General features: G+C 36.5%; 1 protein-coding gene across 8 annotated transcripts in view; it reads right to left on the reverse strand.

The window, feature by feature from the left end:
• LOC145998819 (ATP-dependent chromatin remodeler Mi-2-like) overlaps nt 1-23,550 on the reverse strand; it is a 117,675-nt gene that overhangs the window by 46,726 nt on the left and 47,399 nt on the right. For all 8 annotated transcript variants that reach the window (XM_083135465.1, XM_083135467.1, XM_083135464.1 and 5 more), the window contains exons 13-20: nt 22,799-22,911; nt 17,752-17,921; nt 17,043-17,128; nt 15,158-15,469; nt 11,371-11,610; nt 10,449-10,571; nt 9,998-10,185; nt 4,899-5,075 (exon numbers count right to left, since the gene is read on the reverse strand). In XM_083135465.1, the coding sequence (XP_082991591.1) occupies nt 4,899-5,075; nt 9,998-10,185; nt 10,449-10,571; nt 11,371-11,610; nt 15,158-15,469; nt 17,043-17,128; nt 17,752-17,921; nt 22,799-22,911 (1,409 nt within the window). The remainder of the gene's footprint in view (nt 1-4,898; nt 5,076-9,997; nt 10,186-10,448; nt 10,572-11,370; nt 11,611-15,157; nt 15,470-17,042; nt 17,129-17,751; nt 17,922-22,798; nt 22,912-23,550) is intronic.

A 23,550-nucleotide genomic window follows, 5' to 3' on the forward strand; every position in this document is an offset into this window, starting at 1 on the left:
TGTGTAAGAAGGTCACTACATTAGGATGGGCCGATATGAAATTTTGGCCGATACCGATAAAGTACCGATATGAAATTTACCAATACCGATAACCAATATTCTACCGATCCGATATAAAATTAGAAATGATTATTGAAGAACCTGAAAGGTTTTGACCTCCTTAATAAATGTGTATTTCAAGGTGACTGTAGTGAAAAAGAAATTGCAAATTACTTTTTTAGAAATTAGGGCATGCAGATTATCCATTAAGATTACAACAAAATGGCAGACTTTTGTACTAAATTATCAGATATTTATCAATATATCAGATTGGTAAAATAATCGGTAATTATACCGATACACCGATATTCCTATATCAGCCGATACCGATAGAGTACCAATTAATCGATCCCATCTCTACTACATTTTAACTAAACACCACACTCAGAATCCCACTTAACCCATAACGAGCATGGCATGTTCCCTGGGACCCACGGCCTAGAACAACTCTCTCGTTCTCGGAAACAATAACACTCATTTCTCTCTTCTTTTCAGTAGCTTCATATTTTGGAATATCACATAACCCCCTGGTGCCACTTTGCTCGCTGCGTTTATGTTTCAGAGCAATGCCCACTGGTGAATCATGCGATGCCCTTTGCGTAAGTCTTTCGGCATGGAACATGGTGCGAGAATCAGATTTCATGATCTGTCTTTTAGTTGAAATATTCTTGCCACACTTGAAGAGGTTCGAAGTGGAAGTGAAATATCAGATTTGGAGTCTCATAAAAGTGATAATGAAGCACTTATTACAAATTGATTGATGATTTGTGAAGATGGGGGATGAGTGATGATATGATGAAATTGATGAATGGACACTCACAAACATCCATGCCCAGGCCGGGATTCGAACCCGGAATCCCAGGTGTCTTAGCGCGATATGCTAACCACTCCACCACAGGAGTCCGGTTCTTATTGCAAATGACTATTGCGCTAATCAATGAGCTTTTCCCCTCATTTTGACATTGTGCAGAAATTTCTTTGTGTGACTTTTTATGAGATTTTGTTTTCTTTGGGTAACTATGTATGTTTTGTGATAATTGAACAAGTAAATAATTTTTTGTATCTTTCAGAAATATGGCAATGTATTTATAGACCCGTTCACGAATATGTGACAGTTTTTGTAGCGTTAGATAAACTGAGCAATAAAAACGGCAATAACGAAAATAGTGGATTAAAGTTTATCATAATTCCATAAAGAAGGTCCAAAATACATGATCATTTGTGAAAAAGTTTGCTAATGTTTGGAATAAGTCTTGGAAATAGTAAATGCAATTTGGTGATCCACGGTACCACGTGATGCCCTTTGTGTTGCAATCTGGCACCATGCCCATTACGGGTTAATCAAGTTTTAGAATATTCACTTCACATATTAAAAGTAAAAATGAGAACAGAAACTGAACAGAAATTGACTGTTGGATAGGAACATCAGGGGCTTTACATAATACATTCCATGTATCGACTAATGGTAAACAAATAATTCTTTTTACATAAAAAATCATAACAATTATAGCATAAATATTAGAGGTATGCATTTTTCGTTTTTGACGAAAACACGAAATGTGAAATAACACATTGTAATGTTAGTTTTTCATGTTTCTGAAAGGTGCGAGGTGCATTTTCCTACCCTGTTTTGTCACAAAATGATGCAAAATGAACTGCAAAATGCAAAATAGATTCTTAAACACGAAGTTTAGAGTTTATTTACCGATGCGACAATTTCTGAAGTCAGAATTATCCTGAGAGTTATGCAATTCACAGAAAATTTATTAATTCTGCTGTAAATATTTGCGAGGCAAAAATTAACCCCTTTATACAGGAATAAACTTAATATTCTGGTAAGGACATAAATGTGCTATTAGAAGGGATATGTTTATTTTGTGTAATAAATGCAGTTTTTAAATCACATTTTGGATTATATTCACATTTGAAAAATGTCATTTTATATACCGCTTTTTCACCGCTATAACAGCAAAATTTTATTTTATTTACCGCTTTTGAACCTGAAATTTTGCTTCTTTATTTACCAAAAATATGTGCCTCTACTAATTATATAAAATTTATTAATATGTGTATTAATTCTAATATCAATCAAATACAACCAAAAAATTGCAATAAGAAAGTGGCGAAAGCCAATATCTAACTGCAGTAGGTTTCTATTTGAAAATAGTTTAAAGCATGACACCTTTATCTAGAGTATTTTAATATTCAAAATTGTACTCTAACTACCAGTCATACTAGGTATATCATACTTAAGTATAGCTTGTCAACAACAAATAAAAAAAATCTATCTTCAACTTTTTTATCTTTGTTCAGAAACCTACTTCTAGTGAACTACTACAAAAATGTTGCATTTTCCAGAAACTGGTAAATTTCTCTGACATTTCCATGACTATTCAATAAAAAAGTAAATTCCATGACTTTTCCCGGATTTCCAGACCGGTAGACACCCTGTTCCCTGTGTAACCACACTACATAATACAGAGATCCAAAAAATACAGTACACTTGCACAGCATGTGATATTATCTTGGTAAATCAGTGACAATTTGGACTGAGCTGATACCATTTACAGTGAAACCACAATTTTATGTTTCCCCACATTATTCATTCATTCCTTATGGATCCAATAAATCAAAATGTTTTCCAGATTTTGCACTTTCTTGCATTTTAAGTGATTTCACCTTGGCCCCCTGGAAAATGTAAAATTGAGGTTCCACTGTACTCACACTGGGCTAACATTCCTACAAGTACTGATGCTTGAACACTGTAACAATTAAAAGTTGGTCAGAATGTTGATTAATAATGCCAAATTATTCCATTGCAATTATACTGCCTTCATTTACTAAGAGTTTAACTTTGAAATATGGACAGAATTGCATCGGAGTATGGTTGTATAATAAACAAAGATTTCAAATTTTGAGTTAATTTCCTGAATAATTAAGACTCCACTAAAGGGTTGAGGGACATTTTTGCACAAATTGTGAGAAACCCAGACTCCAGAAACGCACTGACCATACTGATACATCAGCAACAGAATTAGCTCAACCCTATATATACAGTGGAACCCCGATTTTACATTTTCCTGCATTTTAAGTTTTTTCAGCTTGATCCCCTGAAAAACGTAAAATCAAGGTTCCACTGTAATTGTATTATTTTAACTAAAGTCCCTGAGGATAAAGAAGGAACAGTTAATCTGTGGAAAACAACTACCACTGTATGTGAAGATAAGAGTATACTGCAACATAAAAAAAAAATGTTCTTACCTATAAAATTAAATACGGAGAAACTAGTACTCACTTTTATCCGCGAAGCTGTTTTTTCTTCTTTTTCGATTAATTTCAGTGGCCACTGCCACCATCCTCGTTGGAACTTGCTGCGCTGTTGCTTGGCATGCGTCTTTTGTTCGTAGTTCTCTGGCTGCCGTTAGGTGCGCTGTGCATCTTGGTGCGTCGTCTGCTATTTCCGGGCGATAACTGCTGCAGTAGTGGAATCCAAGTATGGTGCGCTTGCCCGCTATCGATGTTTAGTTCGTGCGGGAAGTGCATTATGGCGTGCATTTCCTTGATTTTGGTGTCTATGAGCGTGTGGGCAGTGTGTTTGACTCGAACCTTTTGAATTTTATGGCTATTGTATTTGATATGTCTAGCAAGACCAGTAGTTGGTTGGGCTTTTTTCGCATCTGCTAGGTGCTGTTGGATTCTTTCATTGACAGATCTGATGGACCTGCCGATGTAATGAGCCTTGCATTCACAACTCTGCATCATATACACCTGGGTTGTCAAGGGGGGAGAGGAAGTACCGTTTGTGCTTGTTCAGTTTATCAGTTATTTTGGAGTTGGGTTTGTGCGCTACTTTGATGCCAAATGCGAGAAGGGCTTTGGCTATGCGGTTGGAAGTGGTGGGATGGTAGGGGAAGGCAAACCATTTATATTGGTCGCTGGGGGTTGGTTGTGGCTGGGTTGCTTGTGGATGGGTTGATTGTGGTAGGTTAGGGTGTCTGACCTGTATTTCCGCCTTACTGCACCAAGCAACTGCCACAAGCAACCCAGCCACAACCAACCCCCAGCGACCAATATAAATGGTTTGCCTTCCCCTACCATCCCACCACTTCCAACCGCATAGCCAAAGCCCTTCTCCCATTTGGCATCAAAGTAGCGCACAAACCCAACTCCAAAATAACTGATAAACTGAACAAGCACAAACGGTACTTCCTCTCCCCCCTTGACAACCCAGGTGTATATGATGCAGAGTGTGAATGCAAGGCTCATTACATCGGCAGGTCCATCAGATCTGTCAATGAAAGAATCCAACAGCACCTAGCAGATGCGAAAAAAGCCCAACCCACTACTGGTCTTGCTAGACATATCAAATACAATAGCCATAAAATTCAAAAGGTTCGAGTCAAACACACTGCCCACACGCTCATAGACACCAAAATCAAGGAAACGCACGCCATAATGCACTTCCCGCACGAACTAAACATCGATAGCGGGCAAGCGCACCATACTTGGATTCCACTACTGCAGCAGTTATCGCCCGGAAATAGCAGACGACGCACCAAGACGCACAGCGCACCTAACGGCAGCCAGAGAACTACGAACAAAAGACGCACGCCAAGCAACAGCGCAGCAAGTTCCAACGAGGATGGTGGCAGTGGCCACTGAAATTAATCGAAAAAGAAGAAAAAACAGCTTCGCGGATAAAAGTGAGTACTAGTTTCTCCGTATTTATATACTACCGCGTCTCTCTTTTCCCAATCATGAATATAAAATTAAGTTACCCAGTTCTAACATCAGTAGATGTTCAAGCTAGCTTTAAAATACAGCGAAAAGAAAGAAAGAACTGATTAATGACACAGTACCTTGTGGACAGAAGGAACACAAACTGTTGAGCATTAGGAGCATTAAATCTGTCTATTGCATCTTGTCGTAATGATCCAGTTATGCTCCCATCAATTCTTTCATATTTGTAGCCCTCGCCTTCGAGAAAATCTTCCAGTATATCCAACATTTTTGTCATCTGGGAGAATATCAGAACCCTGCAAAGTAATGTGTACATATAAAACCTTGTGCCATCCCCACATCTATTAAGTTGAGTTGGTGTTTTAAGTCCACTTTATGCACAGTAAGGCTAATCGGGACTGGACCTACAATTTAAAGTGGGATCTGAACCACTATGTGCCTCCACCGGGACTCCTTGCCTTGATTAGGAGGCGACATCGCAACCACTGCGCCATCGGGGAGGCCTCCCACATCTATTAAAAATCTTGACTAAACTACACCAATTGGTGATATGGGCTTGTGCTTAATACTTTTAGGGGGCAGCTTTAGTTAGACAGATGGATCATTTATATTGGCATCACTGCTTTTAAAAAATAATCACATTTTTCAATTACTCTTAAAGTTTATGTTGTACAAAAATTAAAATTATAATTTAAAAAAAATAGCATTGCAGACTAAAGTTTTTACATTTTTCAATCCTAAACTACATTATTTTCTTCCATTTTTCAGTATTATATTTATTGCAAACCATTTTACTCCAAAATATGAAACAAACTTGTTCCACAATATACAACATCCACAACAAGCACTACAAGGAAAGGTGTATATACCGTATTATGAAATATAAAACATATACAGGGTATGTCAAAATGATGGACCCGATTACAGACATTTATTCTGTGAAATCTAATAAACATATGTTATTGTGAGACATGCGCTTCAAAAGGTTAACTTTCAACGTTTAGTTTTCACGCAGTGTTTCCACTTTCTACCACTAGGAGTCAGCAGCGAGCAGGAAAATGGCATTGACTGGAGAACAGAGATCTTTCTGTGTGCTTGATTATCATGTGAACAAGTCTGTGATTAGTGTGCAATGGCATTTCCGTACCAAATATCAGCCATCCGTAAGTGGTATGAACATTTCAGAGATTCGAGCTACATCTGTAAACGAAAATCGACTGGCCATCCGTCGACTGGGGAAGAGACAGTGGAACAAGTGCGCACATGTTTCATGCGGAGTCCACAGAAGTCTACCTACCGGGCAGCGAGAGAGTTTTAGTTTCCACAGAAAACTGTCTGGCAGGTTCTGCGGAAAGGTTTACAAATGAAACTCTACAGCTTGCAACTAGTTCAAGCCTTAAAATACACTGATTATGCTTTGTGCGCATCCTTCTGTGCTGATTTTCTCGCATTAATGGAAACGGATGGGTTCTCTGAGTGATGAAGCAACTTTTCACCTTTCAGGGAAAGTGAATAGACACAACGTAAGGATTTGGGGAACTGCTAGCCCCCATGAATTTGTGGAACAAGAACTATATTCTCCCAAAGTGAATGCCTTTTGTACCATTTCCCATGAAAAGATTTATGAACCCTTTTTCTTCCATGAACATACTGTGACAGGACTTGTTTTCCTTGATATGCTGCAACTATGGCTTCTTCCACAGCTTGCAGAGGATAGCGCAGATTTCATTCTCCAATTGGATCGTGCCCCCCACCCCCCTTCCCCACGCATTACCATGGCAGCATTTGGGACCATCTCAATGGGGCATTGGAACAACATTGGATGTGCCGTGCATCTACGGAGGATCGACCTCTCCTTCATTGGACACCTTGTTCCCCTGACTTGACCCCATGTAATTTCTTCATGTGGGGTTTTGTCAAGGATCATGTTTACGTACCACCACTTCCAACAACATTGGATGACCTGCATGCCTGCATCACAGCAGCCATTGCTGATATTGACCGCAACATGCTACACAAGGTTTGGCAGGAGATAGACTATCGGCTTGATGTGTGCCGTGTTACGCGAGGTGCTTACATAGAACACTTGAGTCATTCCATGCCAAATCAACACAGATATGAGCAATTTTTAAACTGACCATCTCCGATTTTCATGAAACTTGGGGAGTTGAAACTATGCATAGAACTTAGTAACTATGAAAATTTTTAGTCTCATGTGTCTTGTAATTGGTAAATTATTCAAGGTCAAAGTTTGCAGAAATTGCCCTTTTTGAGCCCGCTTAGCTATACTAAATGTGCTGTAACTCCACCACTATTTTGCCTAGGAAGCTCAAATAAAGCTTATTGTACAGGGAATTGAATAAGCTTTCCAGTGATATATAACAAGCCTACCTTTAGATAAAAATATAATTTTGTCACGTGACCTTGACTTTTGACCTTGAATATCTCAAAACATGTCATAATCAAAAATTGTGAAAAAATATATTTGGCCCCTCATGCCATACTCTAAAACATACCAAAAAATCATTCTGGGACTGCAATGGGATCAGAAGATACAAAATAATATGTGTAACTATGTGACTGATAAAAGCCCCATTACATGAACTATGAAGAGTCAAATGTCCCTTAACACCCCCTACAAAATGTGAAGGAGTTATCCTGGGTATAATTGGTCATAAAAGAAATAGGTTAGGCACAGGGAGATCCCTAGCCGTGTGTGTCAAATGCAGATCCGGCATATTGTTGACCGCCATATTGAATTCAACGCAAAAATTTCAAAGGAAAGGGGGTGATGTGATATATCAAATGAGGATAGAATTTCACGAGAAATGAAGTGACGAAGGTTTATCCAACATATATTTAACCAGCAAAAATTTATTACTGCATGCTTGTAACTATTTTCTCCTTTTCAAGGTGTTAAAAACAAAGCATTGGAATGCTCCTAACGTGTTAGGAACTCATCGAGATCACGTTGACATCTTGGGAGAGAAAGAAGTATACGCACATTGCATATGATTTTAATCAGCTACATTCACCAAATAGTTGAATAGTGAAGAATATTGGGAAAAGTATCTCAAACAATTACGTGACAGTTCCTTTGGAAAGAAAAATTCTTCATTGACGAGGATAATTTTTATGTTCACGGTGAAATTAATAAAAATAATATGCAATACCTGTGATTTGCTCAGTCGAATGGTTGCTGCTGGTAAGCTAATTATGTGGTATAATGTATGGCTAACGGAAATGGTTGGTCCATATACAACAACGGAACCTTAAATGGTGAGGGCTTCTTGGATTTGTTAAGTGAACAGGTTTTTTCACACTTGCTTACGGGATATGGCACTTTTCGAGAGTTTTGAAACAGGACAGAGTGTGACCACACTATGTGGACATTTGCACAATTTCTTCATGGTAATTTTCTAGGTAGATTGATGGGCACACGGGGATCTATTAAAAGGCCTGCACATTCCCCAGATCTAACATCTTAGGAGGACTTTTACCTTCAGAAACATTTGAAGAGAATGGTGCATGCACTAAAAGTCCCTGATATTGACCATCTGAGAGAAGGCATAGTTGCTGCTTGCGATGTTGCTGCACATGCTACATTGCCAAATGTTCTATGCGAGTGTGAGAGACGTCAACGAGTGTGCTCACAGGAACATTGACAACATTATAATGTGCATATATCGTAAGTGAAAGATATGTGTATAACTTTTTGCTGGCGTAAGATATGTTGGATAAACCTTCGTCACTTCATTTCTCGTGAAATTCTAGCCTCATTTGATATTTCACATCACCCACTTTCCTTTGAAATTTTTGCGTTGAATTCAATATGGCGGTCAACAATATGCCCGACCTGCGCTTGACACACACGGCTAGGGATCTCCCTGTGATTAACCTATTTCTTTCATGACCAATTATACCCAGGATAACTCCTTCACATTTTGTAGGGGGTGTTAAGGGACATTTGACTCGTCATAGTTCATATAATGGGGCTTTTATCAGTCACATAGTTACACATATTATTTTGTATCTTCTGATCCCATTGCAGTCCCAGAATGATTTTTTGGTATGTTTTAGAGTATGGTATGAGGGACCAAATATATTTTTTTCACGATTTTTGGTGATGACATGTTTTGAGATATTCAAGGTCAAAAGTCAAGGTCACGTGACAAAATTATATTTTTATCCAAAGGTAGGCTTGTTATATATCACTGGAAAGCTTATTCAATTCCCTGTACAATAAGCTTTATTTGAGCTTCCTAGGCAAAATAGGGGCGGAGTTACCGCAGATTTAGTATAGCTAAGCGGGCTCAAAGGGCAATTTCTGCTAACTTTGACCTTGAATAATTTAACAATTACAAGATGCACGAGACTAAAAATTTTCATAGTTACTAAGTTCCATGCATAGTTTCAACTCCCCAAATTTCATGAAAATCGGAGATGGTCAGGTCAAAGGCTGTGTTGATTTCGCATGGAATGACTCAATTGTGACTTGTTTGAAAAAACTTTGACACTTTACCTTTCTTAGCACGTGTCTCACAATAACATTTGTTTATTATATTTCACAGAATAAATGTCTGAAATCGGGTCAATCATTTTGACTTTCCCTGTATAGGACATAAACTAACACAAAAGATGTGTATTAAGTATTAAATTAATTAATTCACTGTGACTTATGTGGAAACTTCTCTATGACAAAAGCATAATGAAATGTGTAAGTCACACATTCATAGCCTAGTCAATTCAAGCCTCCATTAGTGCTGATTCTTTTTGAAAATCAGTAATTTCAATTCTTCCGTTAATGCATTGTATTGTTATTCACTAGGGGTTATTCCATTACCAATAGTGTACCAATCTGAAATTGTATAAACCTGAATTTATATAGATATTTATTATTATGTAGATATTTACAAAAACAAATTCTTTTAGGAATATTTAATCAGACTTTTATATTCATAAGAACAGGAAGAACCTATAAAAAACATTATCAGCTGACAATTACTATAAATAATTATCAAAGTCCCACCCCTTCAATTTGCAGTGATATTCATAATGCATTTAAAAATTAAGTTTTACACATTATATGTTTAATTTCATGACACAGTATGCAGAAAACCTGCTGAGAATTGCTTAACTACCACATAACGTTATTATCATTTGAGAGGTACCATAATACAAAATCGAGGCCTACAGACATCATTATACATCTTATTACCTGTGCCCTTCATCTCGTAACTTCTTCAGCATATTAGAGAGTAAGACCAGCTTCCCCGAGGCCTTAATTAAGGCCCCAGTCTCGTATGTGCCATTGGCCATGGTTGGTGCTTCCTGGGCTGCTGCTGGGAACAGGTACGGATGGTTGCAGCACTTCTTCAGATCCATCATTATGTTCAACAGGGACACCTGCAACAATATTTTAAAAGAATGTTTATGTTGTTTAAGATGAAACAGTGTAAACATACGGATGCCTCAATTTTTCATCAATTTCTTATATTCAAAATACTAGTGCACAAGTAATTCAACTAATTTACATTAGGGTAGATATCCAAATAAATAAATAAATAAAACTGGGTTGTAATATTGTATCCAGAATAAGAGATACCTTGAAAGAATTTGAGGAGATTTTTCACTCTTGAAAGAAAGATTCAAGCTTGTTATTTCTTTACCTGTTGACCTCCTCCCTTAGCATTCAAGGCTTCAAAATTCCTTGTAAGGATATACTTGTAGTATTTCTTCTGCATGGGTGATAATTCAACTCTTACAATAAATTCAGATTTGGAAGGCATGTTCTGAAATAAGAAAGTTTTCACTGTTAGTCTTGTGCTTCTTACAGTGTGTAATGTGACAATAGTCAACAATTAACTGTTATAACAGTTTACATGGAACTTGTAAATGAAAAATGTATCTGGAGAGACAACATGTAGTCAAATGAGTTAAAAATAAAAAAAATAAAAACACATATTTAAAAAGGGGAAATACCTTTTCAGCATTTATATCATAAGACATGCTTTTAATAATTTTAAATAGTAATTTAATTATATAATAATAATTTAATTACATAATAATAATAATAATAATAATAATTCTGACAATTTTAAAAAGTTACCATGAATAAAATAGTGTAATGAACAAGTAGTTTCAGATGGAAAATTGAACTGAATTATTGTTTTAAGCCACTTTATGCACAGATAGGCTAATTGGGACTGAATCTACAGTTTAAAGTGGGATCCGAAACACTGTGCAATGTGCTCCGCTGCGTATCAATTTCAGCTGGAATTTTTATGAGCCCAAATTTGGTATCACTGCACATATTAAGTATGAAAAGATATTATCAATATGGCAAAGTGATTAATGTGTATCCATTTGACAATATTCACAATCTCTATGGAGTGTTATTCAAATTTTCTACGGAATTTCAACTAAAAACTACTACTTTTTTATTTGGAAAGTACATCTCAATTTATTTATCCTTGAGAAAAGCATTTGCTATTTAATTGCAATAGGACAGAACAAAACAAGATTTGGAAATTAAACCTGCACAAGAACAAAGCACATATTAATAATTTTCAAATAAATGTATGTACAAACCTTCAATACATCTGCTTTCAACCTCCTCAGCATGTGTGGTCCCAGCATGTCATGTAACTTCTTTACCTGCTCTTCTTTTGACAGATCAGCGAATTCATTTTGGAATGCGGCAAGATCATTGAACTTTTCTTCACACAAGAAATTGAGCAAATGAAATAATTCCTCCAAGTTGTTTTGCAGAGGAGTTCCAGTTAACAGCAGTTTGTAATTAATTGAGTAACTCTTCAGTACTCGGAAAAACTAAAATAAGACCAAAGGTACAGGATTTGTTACATTTAAATCTGATGTTCATCAATGGAGTTCACTGACAATTGCATGTTAAGAAAAATAAATAAATAAAAAAAAATCATTTCAGTGATTCTTGTTACGAAAAATTAGTACAGGAAAACCTCGTTAATACGATATTGGTTAATATGAAGTACCCTTTAATCCGAAGTTCTTCCCATTCCCCAGCCGATAAGATAGGATTTATAATGTATTTCAGTACGGTTCATTTTTAATACGAAGTTCTTTACAAGACCCTTCGGCAAAACTGGTTTCGCTTAATTCGAAGTAGACACCTGCGTAAGTCGACAAGAGAAGATCTAATGTGAAGCGAGCTTGAACGTTATTTTAACTTGACCTTGACATGTTTCCTTGTCTTAAGAGCTGATGACAACTCAAGGGAAGCAGCCAGAAATGCCCGCTGGAAATTGACATTCTTTGTCAATGTGCATGGGAGGTCAAGTTCTTTCCCCACTGAATGCGCCAACTTGGAAATATTCACCAGTGCTCGATGAGAAATGCGAGATAAGATCGCACGAATGTTTCAAAATACAAGATGCGTGGCGCCTGGAACTCTCACCCATCTGTCTAGCTCTGAACTCGAGATACAGCAATTTCCCGTGAGCGAGCAACTTTTGGCCTGGTAGCCGACAACTTCCGGCAACTACTTTCATTAAAAGCGTGTTCTTTGTGCCCTGTAGAACTTCATAAAAGAAAAAGGGAAACTGTTACAGATAATCAAAGCCGCATAGGCCAACTACAGATCGTCAACCCGCTTAACGCGTTGTCATCTAGGTTTCCCGCAAAAGTTGACGTCAATTTTATGTATGTTGCAACTCCAGTTTCCCGCTTCATACGTTTCCCAACAGTGCCAGTCATAAAATTTACCAAAACAGTGTTTTGTTGTCTGAGTGACTTCTCCCCTTTATCTATCAACAAACGGGGGGGGGGGGGGGGGCTGTTGCTAATTGTTTCGGCCACGATTTTCTTGCTTGCTTGTGTGTGCATACAGGCTCCTTTCCTTTGGCATCTAAAAAAAAGCAAACAGTTCTGAATACCTTCAAAACTAACAAAAGCCGCATGATAAGTAAAAGAAAAGTGACCCCCTTCCTTCTCCTACAACAGCTCATTATCCGCCACTGGTGTGCATGGTAATGCGATAATTGCAGAATTCAGGTCCCTCTTTCTTGTTTGAATGCAGCTGTCTGGATAGGAAATATTGCCCGTATTATTGTCTGTTGCATGGTAAAATGTAATGCAAGGATCATTTTTTTTTTTTCACACTGCTGATAAAAGTTCGGTCTCCGACAACTGCGTTATCTTTAAAATGCCGATGATTTCCCTTCTGCCACCTGCTGCTCTAACTTCCAGCCCACCTCATTGTGTTTATGCTGCAGCTGGCGCCAGTGTTCAGTCTAGCTCTCGCTTGCCGATAACTACAATGACTCATCCAGTGCAAAGGAATAAGCGTCGTTGTTTTGAATCTCGCAAAGCCATATAATCCCCACTTTTCTTCAGAACCATTAGCATGCTGCTGTTTAGAAAAAAAAAAAAAAAAGTAGGAATACGAGAGGAAAAGTTTTGGCGGAGCGAGTGTTTGACCTCCAGAATACTCCTGAAACCTACAATAAATTGTCGATTAATCTGAAAATACGCTAGTTTCGTAAAGCTTGTTTTTAGATCATTTTATGCTGATGAGCTAAGCGGGACTAAATATACAGTTTAAAGTGGGATCCAAACCAGAGTGATTATCATGTGCGTGTGTCCTAGGATACACGTGCAAACAGATCGAAAGTTGTGTGTTTACTTTTTCAGAGTGGATTACAATGCAAGTTGAGGAAGAGTTTGAACTGATCCCTGCAAAGCGGGAAGAGGGGGGGGGGGGTGAATATGAAGTTAACTGAAGCAAAGGAAACATGATTTTTTTACGATGTGTTTCAGACAGCCGAACCAGAACGAAATTTACAGCCCCGATTTTTTTGTTTTGTTTTGTGCCAGGGAAAGGTTGTGTTCTCTCCCAAGAGAATCTTCTCTTACCAGTTAATCCTGTAACGGACAATGTTCTACTGAACGCACATAAAATCCAATACTCATTCTGTCCGATTATCTCCCGTCTCTTGCTTGCGCCAGTGTGACTACTGTCAAGATTCTTCCGAGTTTCACTTCTTGCAATAAACCAGATTGTTTTCCTTTCCGTAGGTCTCCGTGCAAACGGGTTTCTTATGAACTAAAATTGTAAGAATTTTGTGGAAGAGCAACGACTTTGCACAATTAAAAGAAAATACCATTTTTTAAAAGACTTTTTGCCACAACATGCATCCCGTGCATAACCAGTTGTATAACTAGGCAGGATAAATGGTGTTAACCGTCTCCTTGGAATCTTAGTGTCCGCGTAAAGCTCCGTGTTCTCATTTTGTGTAACATTTTTTACACTTTCTTTAAAATGTACAATATTATTATATAGTACATATAAAGCTTATTTTCTGAACTACTACCAAGTATAAAACATCATTTGTGGGGGTAATTTATACTCTACTTTATTTACCTGAAAACAGGCGCCATCTTGAAAAGTTTGGATAACTCGAAGTCGTTTAATACGAAGTTGACATATTTTGGTCCCTTGAACTTCGTATTAACGAGGTTTTCCTGTATTTCAAACTCATGGCTTAATTAACATAATGAGCATCTACATGATATTTCACCATTAACTTTGTAATTATGGGAGGAATAAATTTGTAATTAAAACAAATAATAACAGCAAAGTTAGTTAATTTCATGAGTCAATTTTGTAAAGAAAATTGTATAATATTCTCAGTATTTACTTGTCACTATATCATCATCATATACGAAAGGTACTGTATCTAATTGACATTATCAAAACTACAGGCCAAAATATTATGGTTAAACAATAGTGAAAACTTAAAATCAATTCTTTTGATCCATATCAACAGAATACAATAGTTTGATGCCAATGCCAGGGGTCCCAGGTTCGAATCCCAGCCAAGGCATGGGTGTCCATTCATCAATTTCATTAATCATCTGCATCTTTGCGATTAGCCTGAAATTGCAGAAAAGCAAAGTAAACTAAACTAAATCAATCATTAATAATTTGATGCAAAAATTTGGCAAAGCTTGTTTAGAACACTTTATGCCCAGATAGGCTAATCAGGATAAGTCTGCAATTTAAAGTGGTTTAAGAATTGCAATGTGCCACCAGTGGGAATCAAATCCAGGACCCCTTGATTACAAGTTGGAAGCATTAGCACTTTACCATCAGGGAGGGCTGATAATTTGATGCAAAGCTTACATATTATAAGCTATTTTAAAAATCAATCCTTGAAATTGAAAAACACAGCTTACAAATAAACAGCCCCAGTAATGCAAGAAGGAAAACCAAGATATGACTTCTGCGATTGTCATTATGAATTCCAGAATGTTTTAGTTTTCTCACATTTTAAGTTTTCCACCTTTCCCCCCTAAAAAAGTTCAAATCAAGGTTACTTGAATTTATTACTTCACATACCTTTGACTGGTTACTCTTCAATCTGTGAGCTTCATCTACAACCAGAACAGCCCAATCTATGGAGCCCAAGCATGCCGAATCAATGGACACAAGTTCGTAGCTTGTCAAGAGCACATGGAATTTCACAGTCGCAGACTTCACTCTTGAAGCTTTGCCTCCGCCCCTCACAGCTCCTTCCTCGAATGACAGCTCGTGCTCACGAATTATCATCCTGGAGTCCTTATCTCCAACGTACGTCACCACATAAAAATCTGGTGCCCACGTTTCAAATTCTCTTTCCCAGTTAATTATTGTTGACAGCGGAGCACTGACCTGTAGGACAAGAAATGATGACTCAATACACTAATGGTAAGCACTCATAAGTTTCAGTTCATCCTATGAGAAGCAGAGGAACGTAACTCCAAAAATAGGGTTTCCAGTTTCGTTTCAATAAACTCCTCTGAAGAGCTCTATTTGGAGCTGGAGTCATGACTCTACAATTTACAGACTATATTTTTAAACTCAGACATATTCCTAAGAATATGCTATTTCCTCTCCTTTGCAAATTTGATAAATTACAGTTATAGCCCTCTGGTTCTCACATGATGGATTAATACAAACATGAGGCTTGCAACAGCAATAAATTGAAACAATTAATTTTGAATATGTGCTATGTTCATTATGTTCAGGTATAGTCACAATCAAGAGTGGATTCTACATACCAAATTAAAATTAGTACTTTCTGAGGCATTACATTTTACATTTGGATTGTACAATAAATGAAGCTGGACAATATAGGTGCTTGTACAAGTAGGCCTTGATACTTATTAGAATTTCCAAAAACTCAAATTTCAATTCGTTACAGGTTGTGGATACGTGTCTCAAATTACAAGATATGAGGAAATTAATTTCCAATGGCTGGTTACTATACACACTTGCTGGTGACTATAAGGAAACAAAAGGAGGTAAATAAATGAAAACATGTTTGTGTTATTTCATTCATCTTGAACAAATTACATTTCATGATATAATGACTAGAACCATGCATATTTAGTTTTTCATGGACAGACGAAATGTGAAATAACACACTACTATAATGCTTATTTTCTCATGTTTCTGTAAGGTCTGAGGTGAATTTTCCTACCATGCTTTGTCACGAAATGATATGAAATGAACGGCAAAAGCCGAAATAAGCTCTTAAACATGAAATTTAAAGTTTATTTACCGATGCAACATTTGTTGAAGTCCAAATTATCCTGTGAGTTATGCAAATCACGGAAAATTGATTAATTTCACTGTAAATATTTGAGAAGCAAAAATGGACTCTTTCATACAGGAATCAATTTAATTCTCTTGACAACTACATAAATGTGCTACTAGACAGGAAAAGTTAATTTTGTATAATAAGTGTAGTTTTTAAATCAAATTTAGGGTTTTATTCAACATTTTAACATTGAAATGCCATTTTATATACCAGTTTTGATCCCGAAATGTGCCCAGTTTTGTACTGAAATCTTGATTTTATTCATCATAAATATGTGGCTCTAGTAATAGCACATTCAATATTTCCCTTATTTTCTTATTCAAGCATGGCACCAAATTACTTACGTGAAATTTTGCATTTCTGCATTTCACAATTTAATGGTTATTTCCAATTAATTTTAAAGGCTCACTGCCTTCATATGAAATTTCACGTAAGTAATTCTTAAACTGCATTTATCACATTCCTCATGAATGTTAACAAATGTCTTGATGATGTTACCAAAATGAACAGTGCTGTTACACCACTTCAAACTCTCCAGAATATTGTTTTGGACACTAATAATATTACAAGTAACATGCAAATTCTACAGATAAAATTAATTCTGTATAGGAATTGGGCACATTAAAAAATAATCGAACTTACCAAGAACGGTCCTTTACAATGGCCTTCTTTGTAGAGAGAATACAGGAATGTAATCGTCTGAATTGTTTTCCCCAAACCCATCTCATCTGGAAAATGCAGCAAATGCACAGAATTATTATTTGGAAGAAATCGTTTAGAAGAATGTTACAATAATTTACTCCATATGGTTTTCAAGAATGTAATAATATTTAAGAAACAGGATTATGCACTTTCTTTTTTAATCATTTTAATAAATTTCTTTGGTTATTTTAGTTTTCATTGAAACACGATCAATTATTTGTGTCCATTCTGTATTAGAAAACCTTCGATATTTAGAATAAGCTTCGTTCTCTGGTTTTGAAATGCATTCGTGAGAAGAATTGTAACACTTACCTTTTCTCCTTTTTCAGCAAAAGTAAGCACTTTTCAATAAGTTCTGTTTTATTGGACTCAATTATAAGCTTTTTGAATGCACTAGGGAGTGGGTGCCATTCAAGAAATTGCAATCTGCAAGTTTATTGCTCAAGGTTCTACTTGCAAGTATGTTCATTAAAAACACGATATAGCAGAGAAGTGAACACAAGCATAAACATCACCTTAAGCAGACGTTAATCATTAATTCAAAAACTTCTCACTTACATTAGTTACATTCAGTTATTTCAAGCAACTGATAAGCAATTAGATATCTTCAACAAAAAGTTGCCTTGATGACAATGTGAACATAACTAACCTGCAAGAATTGTATCTATTCCTTGTCCCCATGAGTATCGAAGCCAATTCAGTCCTTCCAGCTGGTATTCGTGTAGCATCATTCCAGTGAAATCTATGAACTCTGGCTGCTTGTCATATTTCTTCTTCAAATCTGTCAAAGGTTTCTCAGGTGGAGGAGTGTATCTGCGTCTACAAGAAAGGAGCACACAAGATGTTATTTGAACATTTAACTCGCTAAAATGACAAAAGGGATGCAAAAAGTGGACTATTTACTGCTATTTCCTAGGCTATTTACACCATTTTGCAGTTCTTCTGTGATCTTAAATGAAATCCTTATTGCAATGTAAATATAATTTTAAGAAACTATGTTCAAATTTTCCCACTGTGCCTTGCTTTACTCCCAAATCAGAGCCATGGTGATCTACTTGGTAGGGCTTCTGAGTGCAATGTGGGAGACAGGTCTAATTCCCAACATGGGTGGTCTAAAGTGGGAATTTTTCTACCTTGTTCTAAAGTGGCTCTAGAGTTCACCCAGCCTCTTATAAACAAATCCTGGAAGCAACCCTGGGTGGTAAAGGCGACCAGAGCATGTTGATGACCACATCACTTCCACAATGACTGACATTGTGAATGTACGGGTTCCTACCTCCACTTTCCCTTGTGCCCCATGCACCTTCATGTCTTACTCCCAAATCGGAAACTACATACAGTGAAATTACAATTATACGTTTCGTGATAGTACGTTTTTCTCGTTAGTATGTTTCTTTCTGGCGGTCCCTGCCAATTCCCATGAGGCTGCGTGCTATAATATTTCAGTAATACGATTTCATCAGTTATACGTTCGACGAGTTCAGTCCCAACAAGGAAAAGCCTTCAGTTATACGTTTTTAACTCTGCTTGCTTGAAATAATGCTGCTCTTGGGAGTTCAAGATTTCCGTGATCATAACATCTGCCACCCATTCTCATACAGGTTTTGTTATCAGCTGCAACCATGGAACCAGACTCTCGAATTCTACTTTTGTCCCTTGCGCCCTTGAACAAGAATGGCCTGTGCTAAATAATCCTGCTTTTGTTCTTTGCACTGCCTTCCGCAAGTCGTATCTGCCTGAAGCAGATCGGAGATTGATATCTTTCAAGCTGTCAGACAAGTCACTGGTGCCACACTTCCCAGCCTATCGTAGACATTACAAACAAGCTGAAGAAAGAGAGGGGGAGTTGACAGTGGCCTGCAAAGGTGGGGAGGGGGTTCAGCTGGGTCTTATTTAGAGAATGGACGTTTTTTTCCCCGATAAAAGCTGTCTTTTTGGAAAAAAAACGTAAGTTTTGGCTTTTTTCCAATTACTGCTAACTAGGGATGTGTCGAAGCCGATTACAGATGTATGAAAATTGGCCGAAATTGACATATCTGCATCAGTATCGGAATCGGCAAAAATCTGTTATTTAAACCGGTACAGATTATACTAAAGTTTTACCTTCTAATAAGTTTTATATATTAGTTTTGTAAGATTTATTGAAAATTAGGTTATGATTCATCATTATTGTAGAGTTTTTGTAATAATATTATTGCAAACTCTCATTCAGAGGATAAACCTAACTCAAAATCGGAAATAAAACAGTACATTGCTGATCCAGGATCTGCTGTTGTATTGGAAATTCAGAAGTGAGTATTCAAACCTGAAGCAAGTGATGAGAAAATACTTGGGCATACCTGCTGCATCAGTATTCAGTGTTGCTGAACAGATTTGCGATAAGAAAAGAGGTAGGTTACTTCCTGAAGTGCTTCCAAAACTCGTGTTTCTTAAGTTGAATTTGGCAGCAGTAAATTTCCAACATTAAGAACAGGAATTCATTTTGCATTTCAAAGAGCTGCTTGTGTACTAATGTTAAATCTCTTGAGAATCCATGTTCTTCTAAAAGGTTCACATAACCACCTTTTGTAGATGCAAATGTACGTTCGCATGTCTTGAGAATATATATGTATATACATATGATATGCAATAGAAATGTACATAGCAAATTTATGTTTGTCATGCTGAAAATAACATCCCATTTCCGTTTAATAACCTTATGTATCGGAATCGGTTAAATATCGGCATCTGTATCGGTTCCAAAAATTATTGGCGAGGGCATCGGTGAATTTTCAGCTTCGTCACATCCCAACAGCTAACCTATTTCACTTGAAGTTATTGTTTTGAGTTTACAGGTTTGTAGTGACATATTGTACAAGTTAAAAAAAAAATACATGATGTAGCAGCCAAGAGGCAGATATTAGCCAATCCCAGTGGACACATATTGCATTGGTTCATATACAATTTTAATCTTTGCTTACCAAGGGAGGGGGGTGGGGGCTTGGAGGTTCACCACCTCTATTTTTTAGATTTTTCCTGTTTGAAAATAAATTACATTGTTTCCTAGGATGTTAACAATATTTCTGTGTAACTTTTGTTCATAATAACATAAATAAAATGTAACGAGGAGACAAAATATACTTAGTGGGGATATTAGGTGCAATCTTTGAATGCATCTCATTCGACATTCATCAAGTAACAGTGTGCAATTTGTTGGTAATGATGGTAATATTTGTAATTATTGTATTTAATAAACAACTGCACCTCTACAAACAAAAAAGCATTAATGAAAAATTAGTGTGTGTTTTGTGAGTTTTAGTGAATAAAAAATGAGACACTCATGCATAAATTGGTTATTATTTTCTATTAATGATAGTAATTGTTGTAATTATTATAATTAATAAATAACTGCACATATGTAATCAGCAAAGGAAGCAGTTATTCAATAATAAAATTGTTTCTTGAATTTTAGTGATAAAAAAAATAGGTGTGGGCTTCCCACCAGTAGCACGGTTAAGCTAGGGTTAAAACTAAATGTGTAGTCCTGATGAGCACGTCTGACCATGAAATGTACTTAAAACACACTTTTACATGTTTGTATCTCAATTTAAATGTTGATGTCATAAAATATGAAACAAATGTTAATATCAAATTACGTATTCGATGTTGCTGGATCTTTACTATTCACAACACATAAACAGAAATATACGTATTATGTGAATGTGTGTATACATCCTGTTTAATGGAGCTTTGAGACGGAAACGATACATGGCTCTTGGAAACCAACACTTAGAAGTAAATGTAACCTTTCGAACCATTTTCTCAGGGAACTTTCAGACACGTGTCACTTGCATGTTGCTCAGGCTATACTGTTTTCTAGGGATGGGCCGATATGAAATTTTGGCCGATACCGATAAAGTAACTATATAAAATTTACCGATACCGATAACCGATATTCTACCGATCCGATATAAAATTAGAAATGGTCCTTGAAGAACCTGAAATATTCATTGATCTCCTTAATAAATGTGTGGTTTGAGGTGACTGCAGTGCAAGAAAAGCTAAATATTTAGACATTTACTTTTTACAAAGATGATCATGGAAATTATCCATAAAAATTACAACAAAATGGTAGAATTTTGCACTAAATTGTCATATATTTATCGATATATCGGATCAGTAAAATAATCGGTAATTTTACCAACAAACCGATACACCAAAATGCCTATATCGGCCGATACCGATAGAGTACCGATTAATCGGTCCCATCCCTACTGTTTTCTCAATGGCGTGCATCGTGCCGCTTTGGTCTGTTGTTCTTGCATGCACAATGAATGTTTTACTTTATACTGAAGAAGACTGTGTCGCTTGTCATCTGTGACTTCAGTCTCAAATCTCCTTCAGTGGCATGCATCATGTCGCCTAAGTCTTGTTTGCGCATGCGTGTTGGATGCTTGCTTACAGACTGAAGGGGTCCAAGTCACTTGTCACTTCATTCAATGTAACACCCACCACACTGTCATGTGTTGCTTCAGACTGAGTGTTCTCTATACTTAACAAGATTGTTTGCTACTCCATCAGAGATTAAGATTTATTTAATTCTGTCTGTAAATCAAGAGAACAAATTGCAAGTACTGTTGTTGGAAAAAGGCCGGCTTTTTTAGAAGGTTCCTTTTATAATCATTAATGAGCCTCTGGAGTGGAGTAAGTAATGCTGTTGCCTTGTAATAAGAAGGGGTCCGAGGTTCAGTCCTCAGCATTTCAAACTGTAGGTACAGTCCAGATTTCTTAAATAGATATTTTTGCCATTTGCTTCTGCTTCAGTTTTAGTGCCATTGTTTCTCAACCGCCACGCCGCAAAAGGTCTGTTGCACACAGGAGTTGACAACTAATTTAAATCTAATTTTATATTATTCAGCAAGTCTATACATAATTGAACTATGAACATAGTTGATATATCAATATTAATTAAGGCTGCATACTAGTTCCCTTGTTCCCCGATCATAAGGCAGGAGTTCAAGGTTGCATGGTGAATGAATATGAATAGGCAGCTACAAAAGCAAGGACAAGGGGGAGGGAGAGGTCGACTGACATACGGGACAAGTCTGGCAAATTTTGTCATTGGCGGGGTTTTGGAAAACATATAAAGCGGAGAAACGAGAGTTACAGTAAACATAAGATCGAGATAAACATGCTAATGTTCAGCATAGTTTTTTGTAGGGAATTGGCTGAATGGATCAAGCTGGAAAACCTTGCTTGTACTCCTTTGACACCCTTCAATGTCTATTGCTCGTGAATTTACAATAACGATTTAGAACAGATTAGTGTAATACAGCAAACTTTGGTGTATATGTAGTACTCCTTTACTTTCTTTGTGTACTTAATTTTACCATTTTAATTATATTTCAATAATACGTTGTTCTCAGTTATACGTTTTTACCTTTCTATCCCCCATAAAACGTATAACTGAGATTTCACTGTATTTACTTCGTACACCTACAAAAACAAACTAGTTTTTAAATAGTACAAAGATGAAGTACTTTTCTCTACAAAGTTTTCGACAAACTTACATGTTGCAAATATATATAAAATAAACAGCTTTCAAAACATCAAGTTTGACAACTTCTACAACTATAAACTAAGGAATTACTCTCCCTCATACTTTTCAGACATTGGTAGCAATATAAAAATATACTGTAGTTTTATTTTATACATACGGTGTTCTATCGCCTTCTTCGTCTTGAAGTTCCTTTGTTTTGGTTTTCTTTGTTTTTCCTTTCTTTCCTTTTCTGTTCCCTGGATAATCTGCATTACAAGCTGCTCGTAAATCCTGAAATAATTACATAAGAAGGTAACCGAAATAGCTACTACATGCAGTGAATATCATTGCATTTCTAAATATGAGAAAATATACCTATTATAATTTGTATCCTGCAGAAAAAGAAACTTGATTTCTGGTAAATTACAAAGAAAATAATAGTGAGGAAAAATAAATATAAATGTGCAGTTTTAATATGTGCACTCAAGTTAATTCAGGTATTTTTTTCCCATTGCTTTGGTTAATTCCATGTTTCCTGATGATGGGTTTGTGAGTGAATTAAACATTTTTAAATTAAAATACCGATTTTAATCGGACAATCATCACCACCTCATAATCGTCGTACCCTACTTTTTCAGGTTTATAACCTTTCATCTTGTAATTGTCATATCAAAATGTTAATTAACGAAACAAATAAAAGCAGCGTAGAATATTTGGACAACAAACATTCAATTTTCAAAGCCAGTTCCTTGAATCATTAATCATGTAGTACAGTGGTTCCCCAAGTGTGCACCGTGGCACCCCAGAGTACTGTGGATAGCTTACAGGGGCACCACGAAATGTTCCAATATATTCAATATATTGATGATGGATGTGGTAAATGCAGTTTAAGTATTACCTATGTGAAGTTTCATGTTTCCTCGTTACACA

The sequence above is a fragment of the Lepisma saccharinum genome, chromosome 14, assembly GCF_977018435.1.
Source record: "Lepisma saccharinum chromosome 14, izLepSacc3.1, whole genome shotgun sequence".
Lineage (NCBI taxonomy): Eukaryota > Metazoa > Arthropoda > Insecta > Zygentoma > Lepismatidae > Lepisma > Lepisma saccharinum.